Consider the following 22,127-nt stretch of genomic DNA (forward strand, 5'->3'; position numbering starts at 1 on the left):
AATGTTATAATAATAAATTTAATATTAAGTATTTTAAGCAGAGTAGAGTAGAGCAGATTGAATTAGAGTAGAGCAGAGCAGAGCAGATTTCATCAGAGCAAAGCAGAGAAGAGCATAGCAAAGCAGCTCTAAATAACGGGGCCTAAGTGAAATAAGAATTTTTACAATCATAGCTGACATTATTGGATTAAGAAAAAAATTAGTAACGAACAAATATATTTTAATAAAAAAACAAATTAGAGATTAAATTGAAATATTTTTATTTATATGAAATAAAAATGAAAAAACCTAAACGTAAGAATAAAAGAAACACCTAAAATAAAATACGCAAAGAATGAATTACAAATGCAATTAGGGTGATACGAGGTTGGAACTTGATTTTTAATACATTGTGTTTGGTTGTTGTTTAGTAATGAAGTCATACCCACCTCTCCTTGGATTTCCAAACCCCATACCTTGTGTCCTTGTAGGTTTGAGGTATGGGTTTAAAAATTAGATTTTTTTAAACAAATACTCCATCCATTTTAAATACTTGCTCCACTTTCCTTTTCCGGCCGTTTTTAAATACTTGCTCTATTTCCTTTTTTAGAAAGCTTTTATAATATTTAATTCATTTTTCACACTTAGTGGACCCAACATAATATTCTCTCTCCTCCTATTTGCTTTTTACAATTTTTTATTTTCTCAACTACCTCTCTACCTCCATATTTTATTACTATCTCCAATTTCTCCTAAAACTCCGCGCATAAAGAAATGGAGCAAGTATTTATAAACGGAGGGAGTATTAGATATATGTTTTACTCATTATTCTAACCCCTACCTCATAGAATTTGTTATATACACCTGGGTGTACCGTACACCCAATTAACCTAAGGTTATTAGTTTTAGTTATTAATTTGATGATAAAATAAAAAACAATCATCAAAATGAGAACAAATACTCATGGGTGCACAATACACCCTGGTGTATATAACAATCTCTCCATACCTCAAACCTAAAACCTGCAAACCAAATGCCCCCTCAAGGAAGCTAAGAGATCAAGGGAGTATCTACTTTGTTATATATTTGGACTAGATCTATATGAACATCTCATAAGTCATAACCTTGAGGTTGTGGGATCAATGTCATCAAACCCTACTCCTAAAGAGCCTAGCTTATAAACCTGGATCGAGTGCACCAACATTCCGGCCAGTAAGATCCTAATCTAAAAATTATGGTTGTTTTTGTAACTAGCTTATTTGAGCAAAACTAGCTTATTTGACCAATATATATTAGCTTATTGACTGTTAAATAAGCTAATTCAAGGTGTTTGATAGGGAGCTTATTTAAAGAGCTCATTTCAAATAAGTTCTTTTCCAAGAAGCTTCTTTTAGGAGATTTTTCAAAGCTTATTCAACTCTTATGGTGAAATGACGCTTATATTCTCATTTAAGTAAAAATCCTATATGAATTACCTACTCCAAAATTAGCTTATTGGTAATTTCACATAATCAATCTGCTTTAGACAATCAGCTATTTACCAAACACTTTTCTACAATAAGCTAATAAAATAAGTTAGTCAAATCAGTTAATACAATCAGCTAACACAATCAGCTTCAACTTTCAGCTTTTCCCCAAACACAACCTATATATCCCTACCCTATAAAAAGTGGGAGAATACTCTTATGAATAGTGGCATGGACATTTATATACCTAAAAATGTTCTTTTACATATTTACCCTCATTGAATTCAAAAGCCTTAAAATTGTCTCTTGAATCACCAAAATTGATTAATTCGTCTCATCAATAAAACTTAAAATTATTATGCAAAATTGCAAATAGATATAATAAAATATATACTCGTATCATGCAAATATGCATAAGTTATAAAGACCACCAATTACAATTCTCCTTAAAAGCCATCTGCGCTTAAGAATCCCTAATATATATAAAAACCCTAGTGTATTTTTTTTTATCTAAGTGTAAAACCTCTATATGTCTCTGAATCTCTCATAAACCCAAAAGGCCAAAGGTTGGTTCTTCGATCCAAATAAACGACTTAGAGTCGTGATTGTTAATTTGCATTTCCATCGATAAATCGGTAATATTTTTTTTATTCATATGATTGATTTTATAAACGAAATATTGTGTTTAATCTTCTTCTCTGATAAATTTCAATTTAATAACTTTTAACGTCGAACAGATCGAATTAATGAAGGAAAACAATTCATTAGAAAAAAGAAAAATAAATTTGGTACATTGATTGATCGATCTAATTTCTATTTACAATCTTAATTTTCTAATTTTTATTTTTATTATTGTTATTATTATATTTTTTTTGAAACTTCACTTTTGATATCCTTGTTAGCTTTTACAGTTTGGTACTTAAAAGAGTTCAAGATAATTTTGAGGGTGGTACCTAATAACATAGGAGAGATTTTATTTTTTTAGACGAGGCTACAATTCCATGAATATATATTCTTATCTGTGAAATATTTATCTTTGAATGCGTCACTTTCAATTTCATTTGAGCAAATTGTGCTTATGTTGCTTATTCTTTAATGTTGAATGCAGCACTCTGTATTAAGATGTCCTGGTATCATACACTGGGGGAAGAAGGCAAAGCAGCACTCATTTTGAAGAAAAGGTACCTCTTTAATATATACTCGTACTAGTTCTAGGCTCGGATAATGTCTGTCGTCTGAGGCTCAGAAAATGTCTCGAGTTATTAATTGACTAAAATTTATTCACTTGTACGTATAATACAGCACTAGAATGTTTGTTTTGGGACTAATTATATTGGTTTGTAATATATGTAGAATGGAAAGACAGAGCAAGAAATCACCTGGACTTTCAATCGAAATTACATATGATTTTCCAGAATCTCTAATAATCGTGGTTGCCAGTAAAAACATTATTGCAGTTTAAGAGTGTTTGTAAATCCTGGTATGCTATCATCAAAAGTGCCCATTTCATATCCAAACATCTCCAAAACTACTATAACCACAGTGATGATTTCAGCAACTATTACATTGCTCAATTTAATGTTGGAAGTCAATTTGGTGAGCTTGGAAATTATGAGATGTTCGTTGATTGTGATTTAAAGAGAGTTTTAACATGCGATAATGTAGTAACACCCATCTACAATACGTTTATTGTTGGACCGTGTAATGGTATATTTTATTTATGGTGTTGGTATGAGGGTGATAAAGGACGCTATCTATGGAATCCGGCACTCAAGGACTTAAATTGTTGCCTCCGATAGTTATGAATCCTAATCATCCATCCCATGTAGCATTTAGCAAGGAGTCGTATGGATTTGGATACGACCCCTTTACTAAGGATTACAAGCTTATTGTTATCATGAGTTTTAGGGATACAACGAAAGATTATTTTGATATTGTCGAGCTAACTGATACCCCTTTGTCAGTCTTCATATACTCATTGCGAAATGATTCCTGGATATATTGGGGAGATTTGTCTAAATATTACAATTTGATGAATAATATGTGTTACATTTTCGCAAATAGAAACTTGTATTGGCTAGGGTCTCAGCAATATGATGCTTGGAACTCTGTCATCTCTTTCGATTTGGGTTATGAGACTTGTCGAGAGATGTCATTACCCGAGTATGAGAAGTCGGATGATGAACGCGTACGCCTTGGACTTGCAGTGTTGCACGATTCCATTGCTCTTGTTGTTCAATGTCACAAGGGTTTTACAATGTGGACATTAAATGAAGGAGGTTGTTGGAACAAGAAGTACACTGCAAAATTTGAGTTTGATGTATATGGGCCTTTTGGTCACTGGAACAATAAAGTTTTGTTTTTTGTTTCGGGTGGTAAAGCGCTATATGACCCTGAAACACAAGAATTGCAGCCGATTCCTTATCCCAGATATCAAGATCAATGTTGGGCTGTTTCTTCTTATAAAGATAGCCTTGTTTCAGTTAATTAAGGTAGTATTTAATTTCATGATGGTAGTTTATAACTACTTTATATATGTATTCACATAGCAATATTTTTATTTTGTAGCTTATGATTTTGATGGTTACAATATAATAATGATAAGTAAGTGAGTATGACTAATATTTTTTGGGATTTTTTCTTTCGTAATGATGTCCTGTGAGTATGATTAATATTTTTTTTGGGTTTTTTCTTTCATAATGATGTCATGTACTTTTTAGGCAGTTATTCCTATTATACATTGTTTTGTTATAAATTGAGGTGGTGGAGTAGTGGTATTGATTACTTCCTAACTCATGTATAATACAGAATATAAAGAGTATGTTTTACTGCCGATTGCAAGTGAAATCTTCTAAAAATAATCAAACAATCATTTATTGGAACATATTTCATATGCACATTGCACACCATGAATATGCATGTCTTTCATACCGCCAAGCCATCTAGTGTCTATTGTACTCCAATTGAGAACGATTCATATGGATCCTCCAAATGCTAAAACTACTTTTACCATTGAACTTTATATCAATCTTGAACTTCATAACCAAAAACAATCTTCTTTTTTTTTTTTTTTTTTTTTTTTTGATACAAAACCAAAAACAATCTTGGTGAGAAGCTCATTTCAAATACTTATCTCACGGTTTGGTTCATTCATTATTTGTGCCTTTATTATCGCTATTTGTCACAAACGTTGTTGCCATAGGATCGGAGAAGATCATAATTAACGTTCAACAACGAAGATCAACTAGTCAGCAGTCTAAGCACTAGAGATAAACCCTTCTTAAATTAAATCCGAGAGGAAACAATTAAACTTGGAATGAACACCTACATACTTTAGTCATTGGATTTCTAAACTTTATGCCTTGTGTATTTTTGAGAGGGGTTGTTCATAGGTATATAATATCACTTTTTTTTATAAGATGTTTTAATTTATTGGAAATATGAATAATTTATAAAGGAGTAGAAGAGGTAAAAATTGATAAATTGTAAATTAAAAGATATTAACGGTGTGTTCAATTCACCTTATTTTTACTTATCTGAACAAATCTGATCTTAACTGAACTTATCTAAACTTACAAGACCTTAATAAAACTTATTTTATTTAGTTGTAATTTGAACTTGAGTAATTCTTATCAGAACTTATTTTTCTAGAACTTAACTGAACTTATTAGACCTGAAATAAGTAAAAATAAGGTGAATAGAATGGACCCTAAGTTGGGGAAAAATAAACTAAACAATATTAATATATGTATTAAATTTTAAGGCTACTTTTTTTTTTTTTTTTTTGAATGTTAGAAAAGGGATAATTTTGATTAAAAAATATGCTAACTAAAAAAAAAAAAAAAAAACAACTTGATGCCCGACAATTCATGTTTAAAGGAATGAATTCTTAAGGAAATCATCATTTTTTTTTTTTTTATTAATTCCTACATCACTTAGCTATTTATGTGCCAATGATTTAACAACCTGATCTTTAGCTATTTAACTATCTTTGGGTCTTTTTTGGCCAAATTATTTGATTTTGAACATTCAATACTCCCTCTGTTTTTTTAAGGGTTTTTTTTTTTTTTAATTTTTTAATTTTTTTTTTTTACGGAAAGAGAATTTTTAAGTGTCTCATTGACACTTTTTGCAATATCCATTTAACCGACTTTGACCCGATATTTGTGAATTACTACATAAAATATAGTGTTGTGGACTTATGGGTATTTGTCGGATTCGTCTCAATAAATAGGTTATCTATATATACCTAAACTTAAGCAAAGTTTTTTTTTTTTTTTTTTTTTTTTTTTTTTTTTAAAAAAAAAAAAAACTCTACCTTTTCTTTTCATAAAGAAAGATTTTGTAGAAATAATGATTTTGTCTTGGAAGTTTATTACCAAGTATCTAATCATTTATCGTTAGAGTAGACTTTTGAGCTTTATTTTTCTAGAGACTACTATGTTTGAATTTCAATTATCATTAAAATTAAAAATCAACCATCGCTCGAGAATTGTCTAGTTTATATTCAATATTTAAATTGTTTTTATTCATATTCGTACTAATAACCGCAACATTTTTTACTATTGCACTTTTCAGATTCTTACTTTGACTTTATTTTTTACCAATATACTACCTCCGCTACATATTATTTGCAACGATTAGACATTTTTTCTCTCTACTTTATGTCAAATCGTTCCAAATAATATGTAACGGAGGTAATATAAAAAATAAAAAACATATGTTGCTATGTGAAATATTTTTAGATCAGTTTTAATTATATTTTCATTATACTAATTTATTATATTTCTTAATAAAAAAGATAATTACATATATTAATGGTCAAAGTTGTGCAATGAGAGTCAAAGTTGTGCTATGAGATATGCGCTGGTCAAAGTGTTGTGATTATTATGAAACGAAAAGAGTATTAGTTTAAATTTTACATCAGCACTTGTGTTAAGCTAATGGAACACTAAAAAAAACAAGGATATGACATATGAGTTTGATTTTGTGAAATTTATTTTCATTATCTTTTTTTTTTTTTTTTTTTTTTGAAAACCCATTAAGGATGTCTTATATTGATAATTTATCCATCAATACATACGGAGCAACCTCACAAGGACATTGGTTCTCCCAAATTTGCACATTATCATAAGGCGTTAAGCGGGCTAAATTATGGGCAACTACATTACCATCCCGCTTAACATAACACCAATTAACGGAATTAAAAGTAAGACAAGTTTTTTTTTTTGACAAGGATATGAGTTTGATTTTGTGAAATTTATTTTCATTATCATTAATTGTCAAATGTTTCTTAAAAAAAATAAAAAAAAAAAAATGTCAAATGTAAATATGACTTTAAGTAATTTAATATTGTGTCTTTAGGACTTCAACCTTTATTAGAAACCACGACCAGTCTACAACTCTACAATCTTCTCGGCTACTAGACTACTAGTCTGCTACTACTCAATTTATATTGAGGAATTATCGAGATGAATTTATCTGCAATATATTTAACCCTTTTTCCAGAAATCGAATTATGTATACCTACTGCATCTTTACCTTATAATTTTCTTCCATTGCTTAACTTTTTTAAATTCTAATTGATTTTTACATTGCATTTTCAGATTAAACCCCTTTTGCCCCATAAATTCAGACGGGTGTTCAGCGACATGGGATTGCAGCTGCAGACAAAAGGGGTTTGTGTGTTTTGCTTTTTCCTTTGATTTTCTGCAAATTTCTGGGTTATTTATTTATTTTATTTTTAATTTCTAAATTGGGACTTATAGATTGCTTCAACACCCAAGAACAATGTAAAGCAAACACCCAAGAACAATTGTATTGTTTAACAATTAAGAGCTGCGGAGGGGTGGCCAATGGCCATTTAGGTCCCTTATAAGCATCGACCCGAGTGTTTATTCGTTTATTGCTTTCTCTACAATAGTATTTTGCTTGCTGTAAATGTTGATTATTGACTAAAGGTACAAATTAAGTAGTCGTTTGGTTAATTGAATAAGTGGATGTCTAATGTGGTTTGTTTAGTACAATTAAGGGCATTGTATGATTGTAGGAAATACATATATTCATTCATTTAATTTCCTGAAACATTAGTGGGACATCTTTGATATGGAAGGTTAGCAAGTAAAAACAATTTCATGGTTCGACCTAGGGTTGATAAATGTTACTGAAAGAATCTTCGACTCCTGAGTAAAATGGTTATTGTGTGGTTGCAGCATATTGTAATTAAAGAACTTGATTTTACTTATCCAAGCGTCAAGGGTGTTGTTAATCTGCCAAAGAAGTAGTTTCCAACCAGAACTGGAGTAGTTGATGATCAGTGGCAATCCACGAAGGATGTAGAATGCCTTGATTTAATACAAGGAATTGGAGGAGAAAACCAAATTTGAAGAGCACTTAAGGTAACCTAGTTGTGATTAGTTCAAGTTGTGTGGTTGTTGTGCATGCCTGTTGTGATTGCATTTGGTGTAAATTCTTTTGTGTAGAAAAATCAGTGGTGTTAATTTTCAGAATGGTGATTAAATATTGAATAATATGATTATTAATTGGAACATTACCTGCATATGATTTGGCTTATCTGAACTATTGCATTCCTTATCTCATGGGTCCCTCTTATATTTCTCTCTTTTTCTCTTCTTGTGACTTGATCTTCTATATTGTACAATCTCTACACTTTGCAATAATTTATAAATAGATACATAAGTAGAGGAAGTAAGTTATATCATAAATTCGTAATAGATAAGCTTAAGAATGAATCTTGTTCCTTGTTTTGCACTTATATGTCAAGCTGGTTGAGTATGAGTTCACATATATTTGTGAGTATACGTGTATTGCGCAAGTTAGATTTCACAGTTACTTAGTATTAGACTCATGATTAGATTTTTTCCTTATGAAATTGTTATTTCCTTAATAGACTTTTGGTATTTTATGAGAGTACAAGAGTATTTCAGTATAGATTATTTATGGAAGCTGGAAATAATAATCTCATGGAGAAGTGGTAGAATAGGGCAAATACCATTAAAAGAGATGGAAAGGACAAAGGTGTGTAGCTGGATTTTTCTTTCTTTCGTTTTATTTTCTTGAGTATTCGCGCTGATTGCTGTTTTGGTCTACTGGGATTACTTTACAATTCTTGCCCTGTATTTGTCTTATCATTTCATATTTAAACCAGGAAGCATTAAGTCAGAATTGTTTGATTGATTTCCTTAATAGTCTGGTGTCATATCTCTTATGCAAGATAACATATTTTGCTGAAGTTGCTGAGGTAATGACATCTTTGATACTTTGACAAATGCGTATGTCATACCCGAATTTACCTAATATAATACTCTGTATGTATTATCGAATTTACCTAATATAATACTCTGTATGTAATACTCTAAGGAAGCAGTCAGAATTGTTTGATTGATTTCCTTAATATTCTGGTGTTATATCTCTTATGCCAGGTAACATATTTTGTTGAGGTAATGACATCTTTGATTCTTTGACAAATGCATATGTCATATCCGAATTTACCTAATATACTACTCTGTATGTATTATGGTTTATTTCTCTTTCCTCCGAGTAGTTTGTAACTACTCCGTTGGTTCAATTTTGTTGGCTCATTGCTTGCCTTATAACAACATAATGCATTTGTTATTCTTCTGTAAAATTTAGGGAATTCTATTCTACTTATTTATATATATATTCATTTATTTTACTTTTATTAAGTTTTTTGATGTGAGTATTCTTGCAGAAGCGCTTTGTTTATAGTAGGAACAAATTGTTAATGTGGTTAGTTAATCTTTGACCTTATTTTTACATTTTTTTTTATAAGTATTATCATGTGGGATCTTGTTAGTTTCTTCTCAGTGTAATTTTCGAAATATCTACTTTATATAATGTTTTATACTGATACGCAATTAAAGATATTTACAAATAAGTTAATTAAAATAAGTTATGGCTTGGTGTGATCTGCATAAGGTCTGGTCTAATGTGATTCGGAACATAAATAAGTAACAAGTTCGTAAACATAATGTGTGGTGCACCCGTGCATGGTGAACATTAGGTATATTAAATAGAACATGGGCGAAAAAAAGAATATTATAGAGATTTATAAAGAAACGAGCATAATATGTTCTTTAAGCTTGATTATTTTGTTATTTGAGTTTGAACCATATGTTCTTTACATTATAAAATATGTTTCTTATGTATGTACATAATAAAAATGTTAAATTCAACCACCCGAGTAACCATGAAAAAAAAACTTGTTCTTTAATGTATTATCATGTTCTTTTTGTAAAAACTTTATGTTCTTTGTCTAGAGGCAATCAAAGTTAGCCCGACTCGGCCTAGTTTTTCTGATCCGTCCAGAATATTAATTTTTTTGGGCGGGTTTAGGAATGCGTTTTTATGCATTTTAGTTGATTTTTTGCCTGACCTGAAAAGCCCGCACGGCCTGACCACTTTGGGCGGGTTTGAGCACAAAAATTCCGGCCTAAGAATTGGGCTGATTTTTTTACCTCGGCCCGCCTGTCCCGCCCAATGGTCACCTCTATCTTTGTCAAACACGAATATGTTCTTTTGTTAAACATAGGGTTGTTTTTCAAACACATTCAACCACCTAAGTAACCATGAAATATAACATGTTTTTTGATATATTATGTTCTTTTTGTAAAGACTTTATTTCTTTGTAATGCCATATTTTTTGTTAAACACAAACGTGTTCTTTTGTCAAACACGGGTATGTTCTTTTTCAAATGCTAGTATGTTCTTTTTCAAACACTAGTATGTTCTTTTTTTTTTGCTCCATGTTCTTTAAAATATGCCTAATGTTCTTTCCGGGTGCACCATGCACCCGGGTGCATTATACAATTTTCACTTAAAACAAGGTAAATTTGTGAATCTCCGTGGGAGTTGTTCATTTCCAACTGTGATCATGCTGTTTGGCCTCATACTTATGCATAGGTGTTCATTAATCAGGTTCTATACTTTTATATTGGAGCTCGGTTGGTGAATGGTTTAGAATTATCCGGTCCCAAATGAAACAAATTATCAGAAGTCTGCTACCTAAACACTCGCCTAATGATTTTGCCTGAATTGAGCTGATTTAGTTACCTGTTTAAATTCAAGCATACAATACTTTAAGTTCATTGTTTTTGGATCCATCAACCAAGACCATTATTTGTTATTAAAGAGATGGGAAGGACAAAGGTGTGTCTGAATTTATCTATCAATGTAATGCTAAATTTTTGCTTAGATAAGTTCTTCAAGCAACTTACTTAGTGTTCGCATTTATACGCGTCTTTGACTCATTCTTCCGAAACTTTATTGTGGGGAAATATAAACACATCCCTAATTTACATATATTAAAGTTCATCTATGTAATGCTAGATGTGTGCTTGGATAAGTTCTTCAAGCAACTCTATCAGTGTTTGTATTTATAAGCGTCTAATTTGACTTATTCTTTTAGAACTTTGTTGTTGTGGACTATTAGCACGTCCTTAATTTACCAAAAGGCCTTTTGGAAATAAATGGAAGTTTGAATAGTCAAACAGGTTTGGGAAAGTTACCTTTAGCTTCTTTAAGATGTTAGCTTTATAATTTTATTTTGATGTTAAAAAGATCTGTCTTGAATAGGATTATGCATATATACTGTTCTTGAAGGTTCCTCCATGCATTAGTATTGTCAATATCATCATTTGTTATCGAGCATTTTACCATTTAGTTCTTATCAAATATTTCATTAAGATTTCGTTAGAACAGTCAATTTTTTTTTCAACCTAGTTAATTCTACTGCCGTTCTTCTATGTTCTACTCACTGTGAGTGGGGGTGTAAGATAATGCCAAGACAGAGGATGGTAAAAGGTGGATTTGTGTAAAAAAAAAGTGAATAAAGTAAGGGGGAGAGAGAGTATGGAATGGTGTAATTATTGTGGGGTTGGAAAGGTAAGATGGTAAAGAGAGTATGCCGTTGATAAAATAAAGCAAAGTGGGTAGAACTTAAAAGAACGGCTTAATTAAAGGTCAGTAGAACAAAAAAGATCGGAGAGAGAATTTTGTAATTATATGATGTGATCAATCTGATCATAGTTGTGGTTTTTATATGGTAATTAATCAATATGCAGGATTCTTTCTGCTAGAAATCATTCATTTCCATTCTGATAATTGAATTGAATAAATAAATTCAGTTAATATGGGCTGTATCATTTGGAATTCGATTCACTTTGATATGGTTTAAAGTTTTTGGGGGTGTTATACTTAATGTAAATGGAGCCTTGATGGCCCAAAGTCAGAAGGCATAGTGGACTAGGTTTTCAGAAGGCCATCCATCCTCTTTCAATTCCTTCATATAGTTTCTGCAGCCATTCTCTCACCTTTTCAAACCTGATTTTGGATTCATCTACACCCCCATTCTCCTTGTTCTGGAAAAAAAAGGAGTGATATTCCAGAAGAATTGGTGCTGAAAATTCTGGTTAGGTTGCCTACAAAGTCTCTGCTGCGATTCAGGTCTGTTTGCAGATCTTGGTATTTTCTTTTTAGTAGTTCCCATTTCATTTCTTCACACAAACTTCACAACCATGCTACTGGTAACTATAATCTTCTCTTTAGGCGCTACTGCAACATCCGAAAGAAAGAAATATATATCGTTTATGATGAAAAGTGTAGTTTTGGTCCCTTTAGGACAATTTGGGAATTGGATTTTCCATTTGATAGGCCTCAAGGGAACTACTATACAGTTGTGGGCTGTGTCGATGGGTTGATTTGCTTATGGGATGACACTCATGAACTCAACCCTGTGACTCTGTGGAACCCTGCCATCAGAAAGTCTTATCAGGTTCCTAATCTTTATTGTAAACCTTTTGGTATTAGATCAGTGACTTACCTAAATGTTCTTTTGGGTTTGGCTTTGATGCTGTAGCTAATGACTATAAAATTTTGAGGATTGCCTTTTGGTTTCGTAATTTCACAGAGAGTAGGAGAGTTGACCGTAGGCCTTTGTCTTTTTCGACTAAACCGGTTGCATGCTCCGCTGACATTTTCTCTCTGAGTACTAAATCATGGAGATGTGTCAGTAATTCTGTATCCTTGCAGCAATTAAGCGTTCCTGTTTTTGTTGATGGAGCTCTCCATTTCTTGACTCGCAAAGATAATAATCGATGCTGTATCGTGTATTTTAGTCTGAATGCTGAGACTTTTATGGAAATGACGTGTCCTGAGGGGGGAAACTTAATATTGACTTAGATCATCAGATTGTAGGGTCCTCGGAGACTATTTGTCTGCTCCACCAATTTCCTGGGTATCGATATGAAATATGGGTGATGAAAGAATATAATTCGGAAGAGTCATGGACCAAACTGTTCACAATTAAGTTGGATATGTACCCTGGAATAGGATGGATACACTTTCTTAGTATCAATAGGAATGGAGAATTGATTTTATGTGGAAATTATAAATGTATTTGCTTCCGGTGTGTGAAAGCTGTACAAATTGTGGATCTTCATCCCCTAGACTCATACATTGCTCCACATGCAGAAGCCTATTCAGAAAGTCTGGTTCTATTAGGGGACGACAATTGTGTAACACATCTGCAACAAAATAATGTTGACAGTATGCAGGAGGAACATATAAGAAAAAGACTCGAGATTCACCATATTCCTTGCAGAGGCGTGGAAAGAGAGCACTATTGGCTTCGATTAATTTGTAAGCTTCTTTTTCTTTGCTGGCTTTCTAGATTTCTGAACTTGCATCAATTGGTAAAGTAAGGTTAAAATTGCTTATGAATTATCAAGTTGTTGCATTTGTATGAGCTGAATGTCACAATCCCATAGCTTCCCAAATCTAGGGTGTTTATAAAAGTTTTTTTATTCATCCGTGGTTTGTAATTTTGTATTACGTGAAGTCTCTGCTCTAGTGAATTTTGTTTCTTCTTTTTTATATGGATGAGTTAACTTGTTTTTCTTGGTCGTGTGTAGGTTATTTGCATTTATAATGCATGTCTGACTGATATCCTTGCTAAGTCTATATGTTTTACTTGTTTGTAATGTAAACTTGAAACATCTAGCTAGTTCTAATGTGCATGGCTGATTTTGAGGAGTAATCTATTGTAAATCTTGTAGCTGCATCTTCATTTATGCTTTATTTAACTTGTCTATGATATATAGCTGGTACCACTTTAGGAATGAGTGAAAATAGATTATTGCTTGAACATTTTTTTTTCAGTATTAGAGTAGTAACTTTAAGAGTTATAGCTATAACTTATAAATGAGTGCTTTGTGCAAATATTCTAATTGGCTATTAGAACAGATAAGTTAGTAACTCTAGTTTAGATTCCATTTTGGAAAGGAAAAAAAAACAGTTATTCTTTGGACAGGCAGAGTGGAGGGAGAAATTTTTTGCAGAGAATATTTTCTCTATGAAGTGTTTTGCTAAATATTTTATTTCCTTTTGTAAGGCTTTCTCAAACCTCTTATGTGTTTTCCCTCTCTTCTTATCTCCTCTTAGCCCTCTTTTGTAAAAATTTCCTCAAATTCTGTTTGAATATCCTCATCTTCTGGGTTTCCACTACACTGCCCTTGCCTCTTGCTCACTATGTGCCCATGTCTTCCTCACTTTCTTCCACATTCATTTAATTTATTTCATTATTTATCTTGTTTCACTTTCGTGAACAGTTCCTTATGATGACTCATGTTAACCAAACCCACAAATCATTTTTGTTTTTCATGTCTGTAACCAACAAATAACAATGCTAAAGAAAAACAGTCTCAATAAGAAAATTTCGTATAAAAACAGAGAAGAGATTGAATTTCTGTTGCTTTTAGGGATTGATTAATAGAATAAATTGACTAGGAGTGTGAAATACAAATTATTACATGGAATTCAATGTAACAATTCAGACTAACTAATTTCTTTTATATCTATACAATTGATCTAAGCTGTAGATCCATTGTCCTCTTCTTTACCTAAGTTTATGTTATTGCTGATATCTTGAGATAAGAGTTTTTCATGGATTCTGAATTGATTCAGCATCTAGGTTTCCCATCGTGGCTTTTGCAATGCACTAAGATTTTTTGATTCACTGTTATTACTTACAAATCCTTATGCTTATTATTGCATAAGAAGGCTGAACCTTATTGCTCAGGTTTGAATTGCTAAATACTTTTAATTTCAAACTTTATAAGAGGCAATAAATGGTCAGATAAAGTTCCTTTTCAGTTGAAACAAATGAATTGCTGCCTGTGCATCAATAATAAATGAACTGCCTCTAAAGGAATTATTTTATCGTAAGATGACGCACTTATGCATGTTACAGAAGATGAACAAAGGTCACATACATTGCTTGGCTGGTTGTACAGGTGTTCATATGTGTTTAATTAGCCTTGTAGTTTTCATAGTCTCTTCAATCTTGTTTTCTCGGATTTATGCAAGCTGTGGCTGGATCTGTGGTGTCCTATATCTATAGAGGTCTTAAGTTATGCCTGGTGTATAGCCAGACCTATGACTACTATGTGGCCATGTGCTGCAACGTTGTAGCATTTCTTTCTGTATTTCTGAAATGGTGGTGTGCTGCATATGTGTTGCCCTTTCGGCCTTTCCACAGTGTTCCAGTTGGGCACGAGGGTTTAATTGGTTAATTCCTTATAACCTTAAAATGAATTATGAATGATGACAATATCCAGATGTTTTGTTGTTGGCCATGTGAGAACTAGAAATATTTCATTAGCTTACTTTCCCGTTTTAGTTTGTATTGTTTTGGTATGATGGACACTACTTTTGTTTCCATCCGAGTGGTTTTCTAAGTGTTGGTACAGTCCTCTACACAATAGTATTTTACAGTTCTTTTCCAGTTTCCTTCTTATTTCCTAAGGGAACAGAGATTATTCAAGCACCTAACTACATCTACGTTGTTACTATTGAGTATGTCTGGCATGCATGAGTCTGTATAAAAATGCTATAGCTTGCTAAATACAGGAAGTTGCTAAGATGTACACTGACTCTTTGCTGTTTGTTATAATAAAGAAAAGTCGTCGTCTTTTATAATCTAGATTGTATCAAAATCATATCTGGTTTTTTATGGAAGTAAAGTCGGCAGTGTAAAGCAAAATAATGGTTGCCATTGAGATGATGTTTGATGAAATTTTTCTAGTTGTGAAAGGTGCTCATGCTTTTCCTGAAAATTCACAGGAAAACTGAGATCGAGTGATGTTCATGGGATATATCAGTCAGAGGGAAGCATTAGCCATCAAATCTGGAGACCGGGACGTTGGTGTAGCCGCCTTTGTTATTTAAAATCACTGTTGCAAACTCTTTAGCAGCTTGTCATTTTCATTTAGTTTTATGCTCTAGTTCTCAGTACTCCAACCTCTACTGCAGCAGCCGTAAAGGTTTAAAACGTTGTTGCACACTCCTAAGCAGCTTGTTATTTTCTTTTGTTGTGGTTTTGTTTCGAACTGTTGTTCTCGGTACACTGATTGAGATTTTAGTATGAGTTTAAATGTTTGATTGGATTGCATATCAAAATTAAATGCTTTCCTGGGTTCAAATATCATAAGTGTTTAGCTCTTCATTTGACTGGATCATACCAGTTGACAGGCTGAATATAAGTTTTCCAAGGTTTACAACTTTTATGATTTTTAAACTGACCCACTTTTGTTCTTTACCCTTTAAAAGTATTGCAGTATTAATACTGATGATTAGCATCTGAGTGTCTGATTTGTCAATCAGATGAAAATTTGCATTACATGATAAACACTATTCATGTAAAAAGCTATGTATAGCTCTTCACAAAAGAGCAAAATGAGCTTTATAGCAAGTTAGATTATCAAATAATCGTAACATTCACCAATCAATCACTGTTGCTGCCACCACTCCAATGTGAACTCCCCCGCCTCACTCGTTTCCATTTCACCAATTTCAACCCAAATGCAACAATTTGTCATCGAACAAGATCAATTCATTCCCAACATCAATGTGGGAGGGGTAAAGGAAGGGAATTAAGGAAGAGGAAGGGGAAAAGGTTATTATTATTATTATTTTTGGGTTTCAAGAGCTATGATACAAGGGGTGGCTCTGGTTTTCGACGGAGGTGGGTTGACTTTTTTTCTGGGTTTCACCTAGGGTGGGAGGTTGGTGAGGTGGGGTTTCTAAGTGAAGAGTGACGAAGGGGAATGATGGCAAGGAAGGTGGGAAGATATGCGGTGGTCTGAAAGGGAAGTGGGATAGGAAAGAGAGTGGAGAAGGGATGTTGGATGTTATGGAGGGGAATGGGAAGAGAGAGGGATGAAGAAGAGTATAGGATAAAAATATGGATCTTTTATAAAGTTTTTTTTAAACTGAAACATATATTTTTGGACGAATGAAAAAGCAACACATGGCAAGGTTATCAGAAGTTGTAAGTTAGTGACCGATTTGGCCTAATAAAAAAAAATGTGGTAAAAAGTTTCGATTTTTTTTTTTTTTTTTTGAAGGACAAAAAAACTTGAATTATTATATAAAAATCAAAAGGTTGGATTAATAAAAATATATCGGATAAAGGTTTAAATCAAATTTTTCTTTACCCATCCTGCTGATATGGTAAGGGATTCCAAGAACCGTCCTTGTGCTGGCATTGTGCGCATCAATACAAATGTTGCGGTTTTGGAGGGTTGGGGAGTGAGCTTGGGTGCTGTGATTAGAGACTCTTATGGCAGTATTGTGGTTGTGATGGTTCGACGCGTGGGTGCTCAGATACATGTGGTTGTTGTGGAGGCGTTGACTGCAAGGATGGGGTGATTTTGGCTAAAAATTTGGGCTTTCAGGAGGTGGAACTAGAGTGTGATGCTTCTTCGGTTGTGAATGCTATCAACAACAGCAGAGGTGGACGTGCTCCAATTGATTTAATTTATGATGATGTTATTTCTTTGAGTGGGAATTTCTTGTCTTTCTCTTGTAGTCATATTAAGTGAGGAGGAAATTGTGTTGCTCATTCGGCTGCTAGGATTAGTCCAGCTAACAATGTTGAACGGACCTTTATATCTTCATTCCTGCAAGGCTCAATTGCCTTGGCGGAACTTGATCTCGTTTAATTTATTTTAATCCGGCTCCTTACCTTTCTTTCAAATAAAAAAAAAAAAATTCAAACTGTCATGGTTTTTGTTCATCAAGATGAGGTAAAGCAAAGAGTCAGATCGAAATGGAGAAAGAGTCTCGTTAATTTTTTTTTTATGAGCAAGGATGTTCTTTTGCCCATCTATATCATTGGATTTTTTTTTTTTTTTTAAGATAACATTTGATGTCTAATTGTCATGGTTTTTGTAATCAAAACAATAAAAAAAAAAAGGAAAATGGAAATAAATAATCTCACCTGTGTGTGGTTTGACAATAACAATCCCACCTTATGATTATTACGGGACAATCCCACATTAGTTTTGACTGAGTTGAACTTTGCCCAAATGTGACCGAGTCAAGCTTTGACCGGGTCGATTTCGAATAGCTTGCAATTTGATCTGTCTTATTAGAACTCTCTATTTAGTATAACATCTCTTCATTCTCTTTAATTTTGTCATTTGAGAAATATACATATATGACGATGCGAGTACAACTAATGTTTTATTAATTAATTATTAATGTAAAAAAAAGTTTTTTTTTTTAATCAAAAAATTATAATTTTTAGTATATACCCCCTTTGTCCCCTTTTGTTTGTCACTTTTGAAGGAAAATCACGGGAATTAAGGCGGAGATTGTGAAGTAATGAAAGTATATGGAAAATGAAATTTCCAACCAATAAAGTAATAAAAGTGCATGAAAAAGAGACATTATCAATTAAAAAAGTAATTAAAGTACATGAAAAAGAAAAATTGAGAGATTCAAGAGTGTAAAACATTGAATTAGTCAAAAGTTCTCATAATTTCTACGACAAATGTAGATAGGAAGAGGACTTAATAAAGACAAAAACAAAAAGGGCATAAAAGTATTTTATGTATCTTAATAATCTATATCTATATCTATATCTATACTTCTATATTAAAAAGCATTCCTAAAAATGTCAATGTGCCATGTGTATCTCATTCTTGCACCAGCATAATGCAACATCATCATTTAATATGCCACGTGTACTTCTAGCACATTTTTGTTTCATGTCATGGTTAACCAAAATGGCATCCAATAAGATTTGAACACAAAGCCTCATTGAATAAAGACCAACTTATTACCATCCAAGCTATAAACTAATGATGTTCTATCTATGCACTTAAATATATAAATACATATTAGAAATAAAAGCAAAATTATTCAAAACTATTTATTATCGTTATTGTAATATTATAATTTTCGACAATAAAAAAATTCTTTCAAGCTCTTAAATAATAATAATGATAAAAATAGTCAAAGTAACACCTAGAACAACGCCCGGGCCAAACACTAGTTATGAAAATATAAAATGTGACAAAAATTTAAGAGCACCCAAAATGGTAAAAATGACAAACAAAAGGGAATAGGGTGAGTATAATATTATATAAAAAAATTCGAGTCTCTCACGAGCTTTCAAGTCGAGTAATAAGCTACTTGACACGACTCATTAACATTTCGAGTCAATATCGAGCTTGAGTCGAGCTCACTCGAGTTTTGACTGAGTCAAACTTAAATAACTCTCGAGTTGTCTCGTCTCATAAGCACCCTTACAAGTGGGTCACAATCATACGAAGTACAAGTATTTTTAAGAGAAAATAATAGTTTGCACCGTGGTTGGGTAAGAATGAATTACCCCCATATTTTACTCATGGGTTCATAATCAAAGTGACTCTACTATCACCTTCTCGGCTTCTCTTGTTCTTCACCCTCATCATTCATTCATCACAAAAATGCAACAACACTACTACACTACCCATAAATTGGGATTTATTCAGATGAATTTAATCGTTGCCTATATATATCTGCTGCATCTTAGGTAAATAAATGGGTGTCTTTTAATTTTCTTTCATTGTTTAACATTTTTGAATTCTAATTGATTTTTACATTGCCATTTTCCAGATTAATCCCCTTTTGCCCCCACCAATTCAGATGGGTGTTCAGAGATATGGGATTGCAGGTTCAGACAAAAGGGGTTTGTGTGTTTTGTGTTTTCCTTTGATTTTCTGCAAATTTCTGAGCTTTTTTTTATTTCTAAATTGGGACTTATGAATTGGTTCAATTCCCATAAACAATTTTAAAGCAGTACACTTGTTTATATAATTGATCATAAGGTTTCATGTGTGTGTTTCTATTTCTAAATATGGGGTGTTTATGCCCATAAATAATATTAAAGCAATACACTTGTTTATATGATTGATCATAAGGTTTCATTTGTGTGTTTCTATTTCTGAATATGGAGTGTTTTCGGTGGCGAAGCGAAGTTTGGCGGTGACGAGGGCCAAATTAACTACCAGCCTTAAATAATTAGTAATCACAATAAGAAAGTAAAATAGAGTTTTGCATTATAGTTGTATTGGTTAACAATTAAGAGTTGGAGAGGGGTGGGCAATGGCCATGGCATGCTTTTAGGTCCATTGAAAGCCTCGCCCGAGTGTTTATGCAAGTATTGCTTTCTTTGCAATAGTAAACTGCTTACTGTGAATGTTGATTATTGACTGAAAGTACAAATTAAGAAAGACAATAAATAATCTCGTATGGTTAATTCAATAAGCGGATATCTAATATTGCTTGTATTAAAATTAAGGGCATTGTAAGATAGTAGGAAATCCATAAATTTATTTATTCAATTTCCTGAGACATTAGTGCGACGTCTTCAATATGGAAGGTTAGCTAGTAACAACATTTTCATGTTTTGACCTAGGGTTGTGCAAAAAATATTTATGTTTTGCATTACGTTTTGTATAATGTTAAATGTCACTGAAAGAATCTTTGATTTCTTGAGTATAATGGCTACTGTGCAGTTGCAGCATGTTGTAATTTTAGAACTTGATTTTATTCGTCCAAGCATCAAGGGTGTTGTTTACTTGTTTTTATTGAAGGTTGATCTGTCAAAGAAGTAGTTTCCAACCAGAACTGGAGTAGTTGATGATTAGTGGCAATCCTCGAATGAGTGCAGATGGCCTTGATTTCTTCTATGGAAATTATGGCAACCATTTTGTTAACAATGATGATCAGAGCTGGATCTGTTATTACCTACTTGTGAGAACTAAAGAGATCTCAGGCTTGGGCTTCATACTTAGATGAGCTGTTTGGTTACTCTTCTTAAACTGGAATATGGTTGTAAGGTTTTGATTCAAGGAATTGGAGGCGAAAACCAAATTTGAGGAGCACTTAAGGTACCCTCCTTGTGATTAGTTCAATTTGTATGGTTTGTGTGCGTGTCTATCGTGATTAAAATTGGTGTAAATTCTTTTGTGTAGAAAAATCGGTGTTGGTAATTTTCAGAATGGTAGTTAAAGTTTGAACAATTTGGTTATTAATTGCAATATTACCTGCATATGATTTGACTTATCTGAGCTATCTCATTTCTCATCTCATGGGTCCCTCTTCTGTTTCTCTCTCTTTCTCTTCTTGTTACATGATCTTCTTAATTATTGTAAACCCCTAACATTCTGCAATAATAAATAAATACAAAGTAAAGGAAGTAACTTATATCATAAATTCGTAATAGATAAGCTTATGAATGAATTTTGTTGCTTGTTTTGCACATATATGTCAAGCTTTTCGAGTATGAGTTCACAATATATTACCTAACTGTGAGTATAAGTGTATTGCACAAGTTAGATTTCACACTTACTAGTATTAGATTCATGAGTTAGATTTTTTCCAATGAAATAGTTTGGAAATAACAATCTCATAAAAAGTGTTAGAATAGGCCATTCAATGTAATTATCATATCGGCTACCTCAATATAATTAGGTAAAATATCAAGCCACCTCAATGAAAGTTTACTTATTGTCTATAATGAATACAAATGCTTGGATTTAAGACAAAATGCTTCTTTCTTTCTTTTTATTTTCTTGAGTACTTTTGCTGATTGTTGTTTTGGTGTACTGGAATTACTTTACATTTCTTGCCCTCATTTCATATTTAAACCAGGAAGCAGTTAGAATTGTTTGATCGATTTCCTTAATAGTCTGGTATCTTATCTCTTGTGCCAGAGAACATATTTTGCTGAAGTTGCTGAGGTAATGACATGTTGATACTTTGACAAATGCATATGTTATATCTGAATTTACCCAATATAATACTCCGTATGTATAATGGTGTATTTCTCTTTCCTCCGAGTAGTTTTTTTTTTTTTTTTTTTTTTGTTCAATTTTGTGGCCTCATTGCTTGCTTCTTCAGCTTCTTCTTCTTCGCCTTGAACGACTTAATCCCATTAGTGGAGTCAGCTACATGAACCAACATGAGAACTTCCCAGGAGGTCACCCATCCTAGTAATACTCTCAATCATTGTAACTCATGCCAAGGGATGTGACAAAGTTTTACACTGGCTGTCACTGGCCTACCAAAACCCTCCTCCTTTATCCATGCTTGGGACTTACTGCGGAAAACCCACTTATTCTTCTGTTAAATTTAGGAAATTAAGTTGTACTTATTTATTTATATTCATTCATCTATCTTAAGTCTATACATTTGTTTGATGTGAGTGTTCCAGCAGAAGCACTTTGTTTATGTTAGGAATAAATTGATGTGGTTAGTTGGTTTGAAATGCCATTATTTGACAGAATCGGGCCTTATTGCTATCCTACCATG

The 22,127-nt window shown here is 32.6% G+C and overlaps 1 protein-coding gene and 1 pseudogene across 2 annotated transcripts; both read left to right on the forward strand.

The window, feature by feature from the left end:
* Positions 1-3,201: 3,201 nt before the first annotated feature.
* Positions 3,202-7,729, forward strand: LOC145619026 (F-box/kelch-repeat protein At3g06240-like). Its single transcript, XM_081673627.1, has 3 exons — positions 3,202-3,927; positions 7,052-7,123; positions 7,658-7,729. Exons 1-3 carry the CDS (start codon positions 3,202-3,204, stop codon positions 7,727-7,729), a joined length of 870 nt encoding a protein of 289 aa, XP_081529753.1.
* Positions 7,730-11,826: 4,097 nt separating this feature from the next.
* On the forward strand, positions 11,827-15,943 carry LOC145619096 (F-box/kelch-repeat protein At3g23880-like; annotated as a pseudogene). The gene is made up of 2 exons (XR_014108089.1): positions 11,827-13,124; positions 15,606-15,943. The product of XR_014108089.1 is annotated as an F-box/kelch-repeat protein At3g23880-like (transcript).
* The last annotated feature ends 6,184 nt before the right edge of the window (positions 15,944-22,127 follow it).

This window comes from Chenopodium album, chromosome 27, assembly GCF_948465745.1.
Source record: "Chenopodium album chromosome 27, dcCheAlbu1.1, whole genome shotgun sequence".
Lineage (NCBI taxonomy): Eukaryota > Viridiplantae > Streptophyta > Magnoliopsida > Caryophyllales > Amaranthaceae > Chenopodium > Chenopodium album.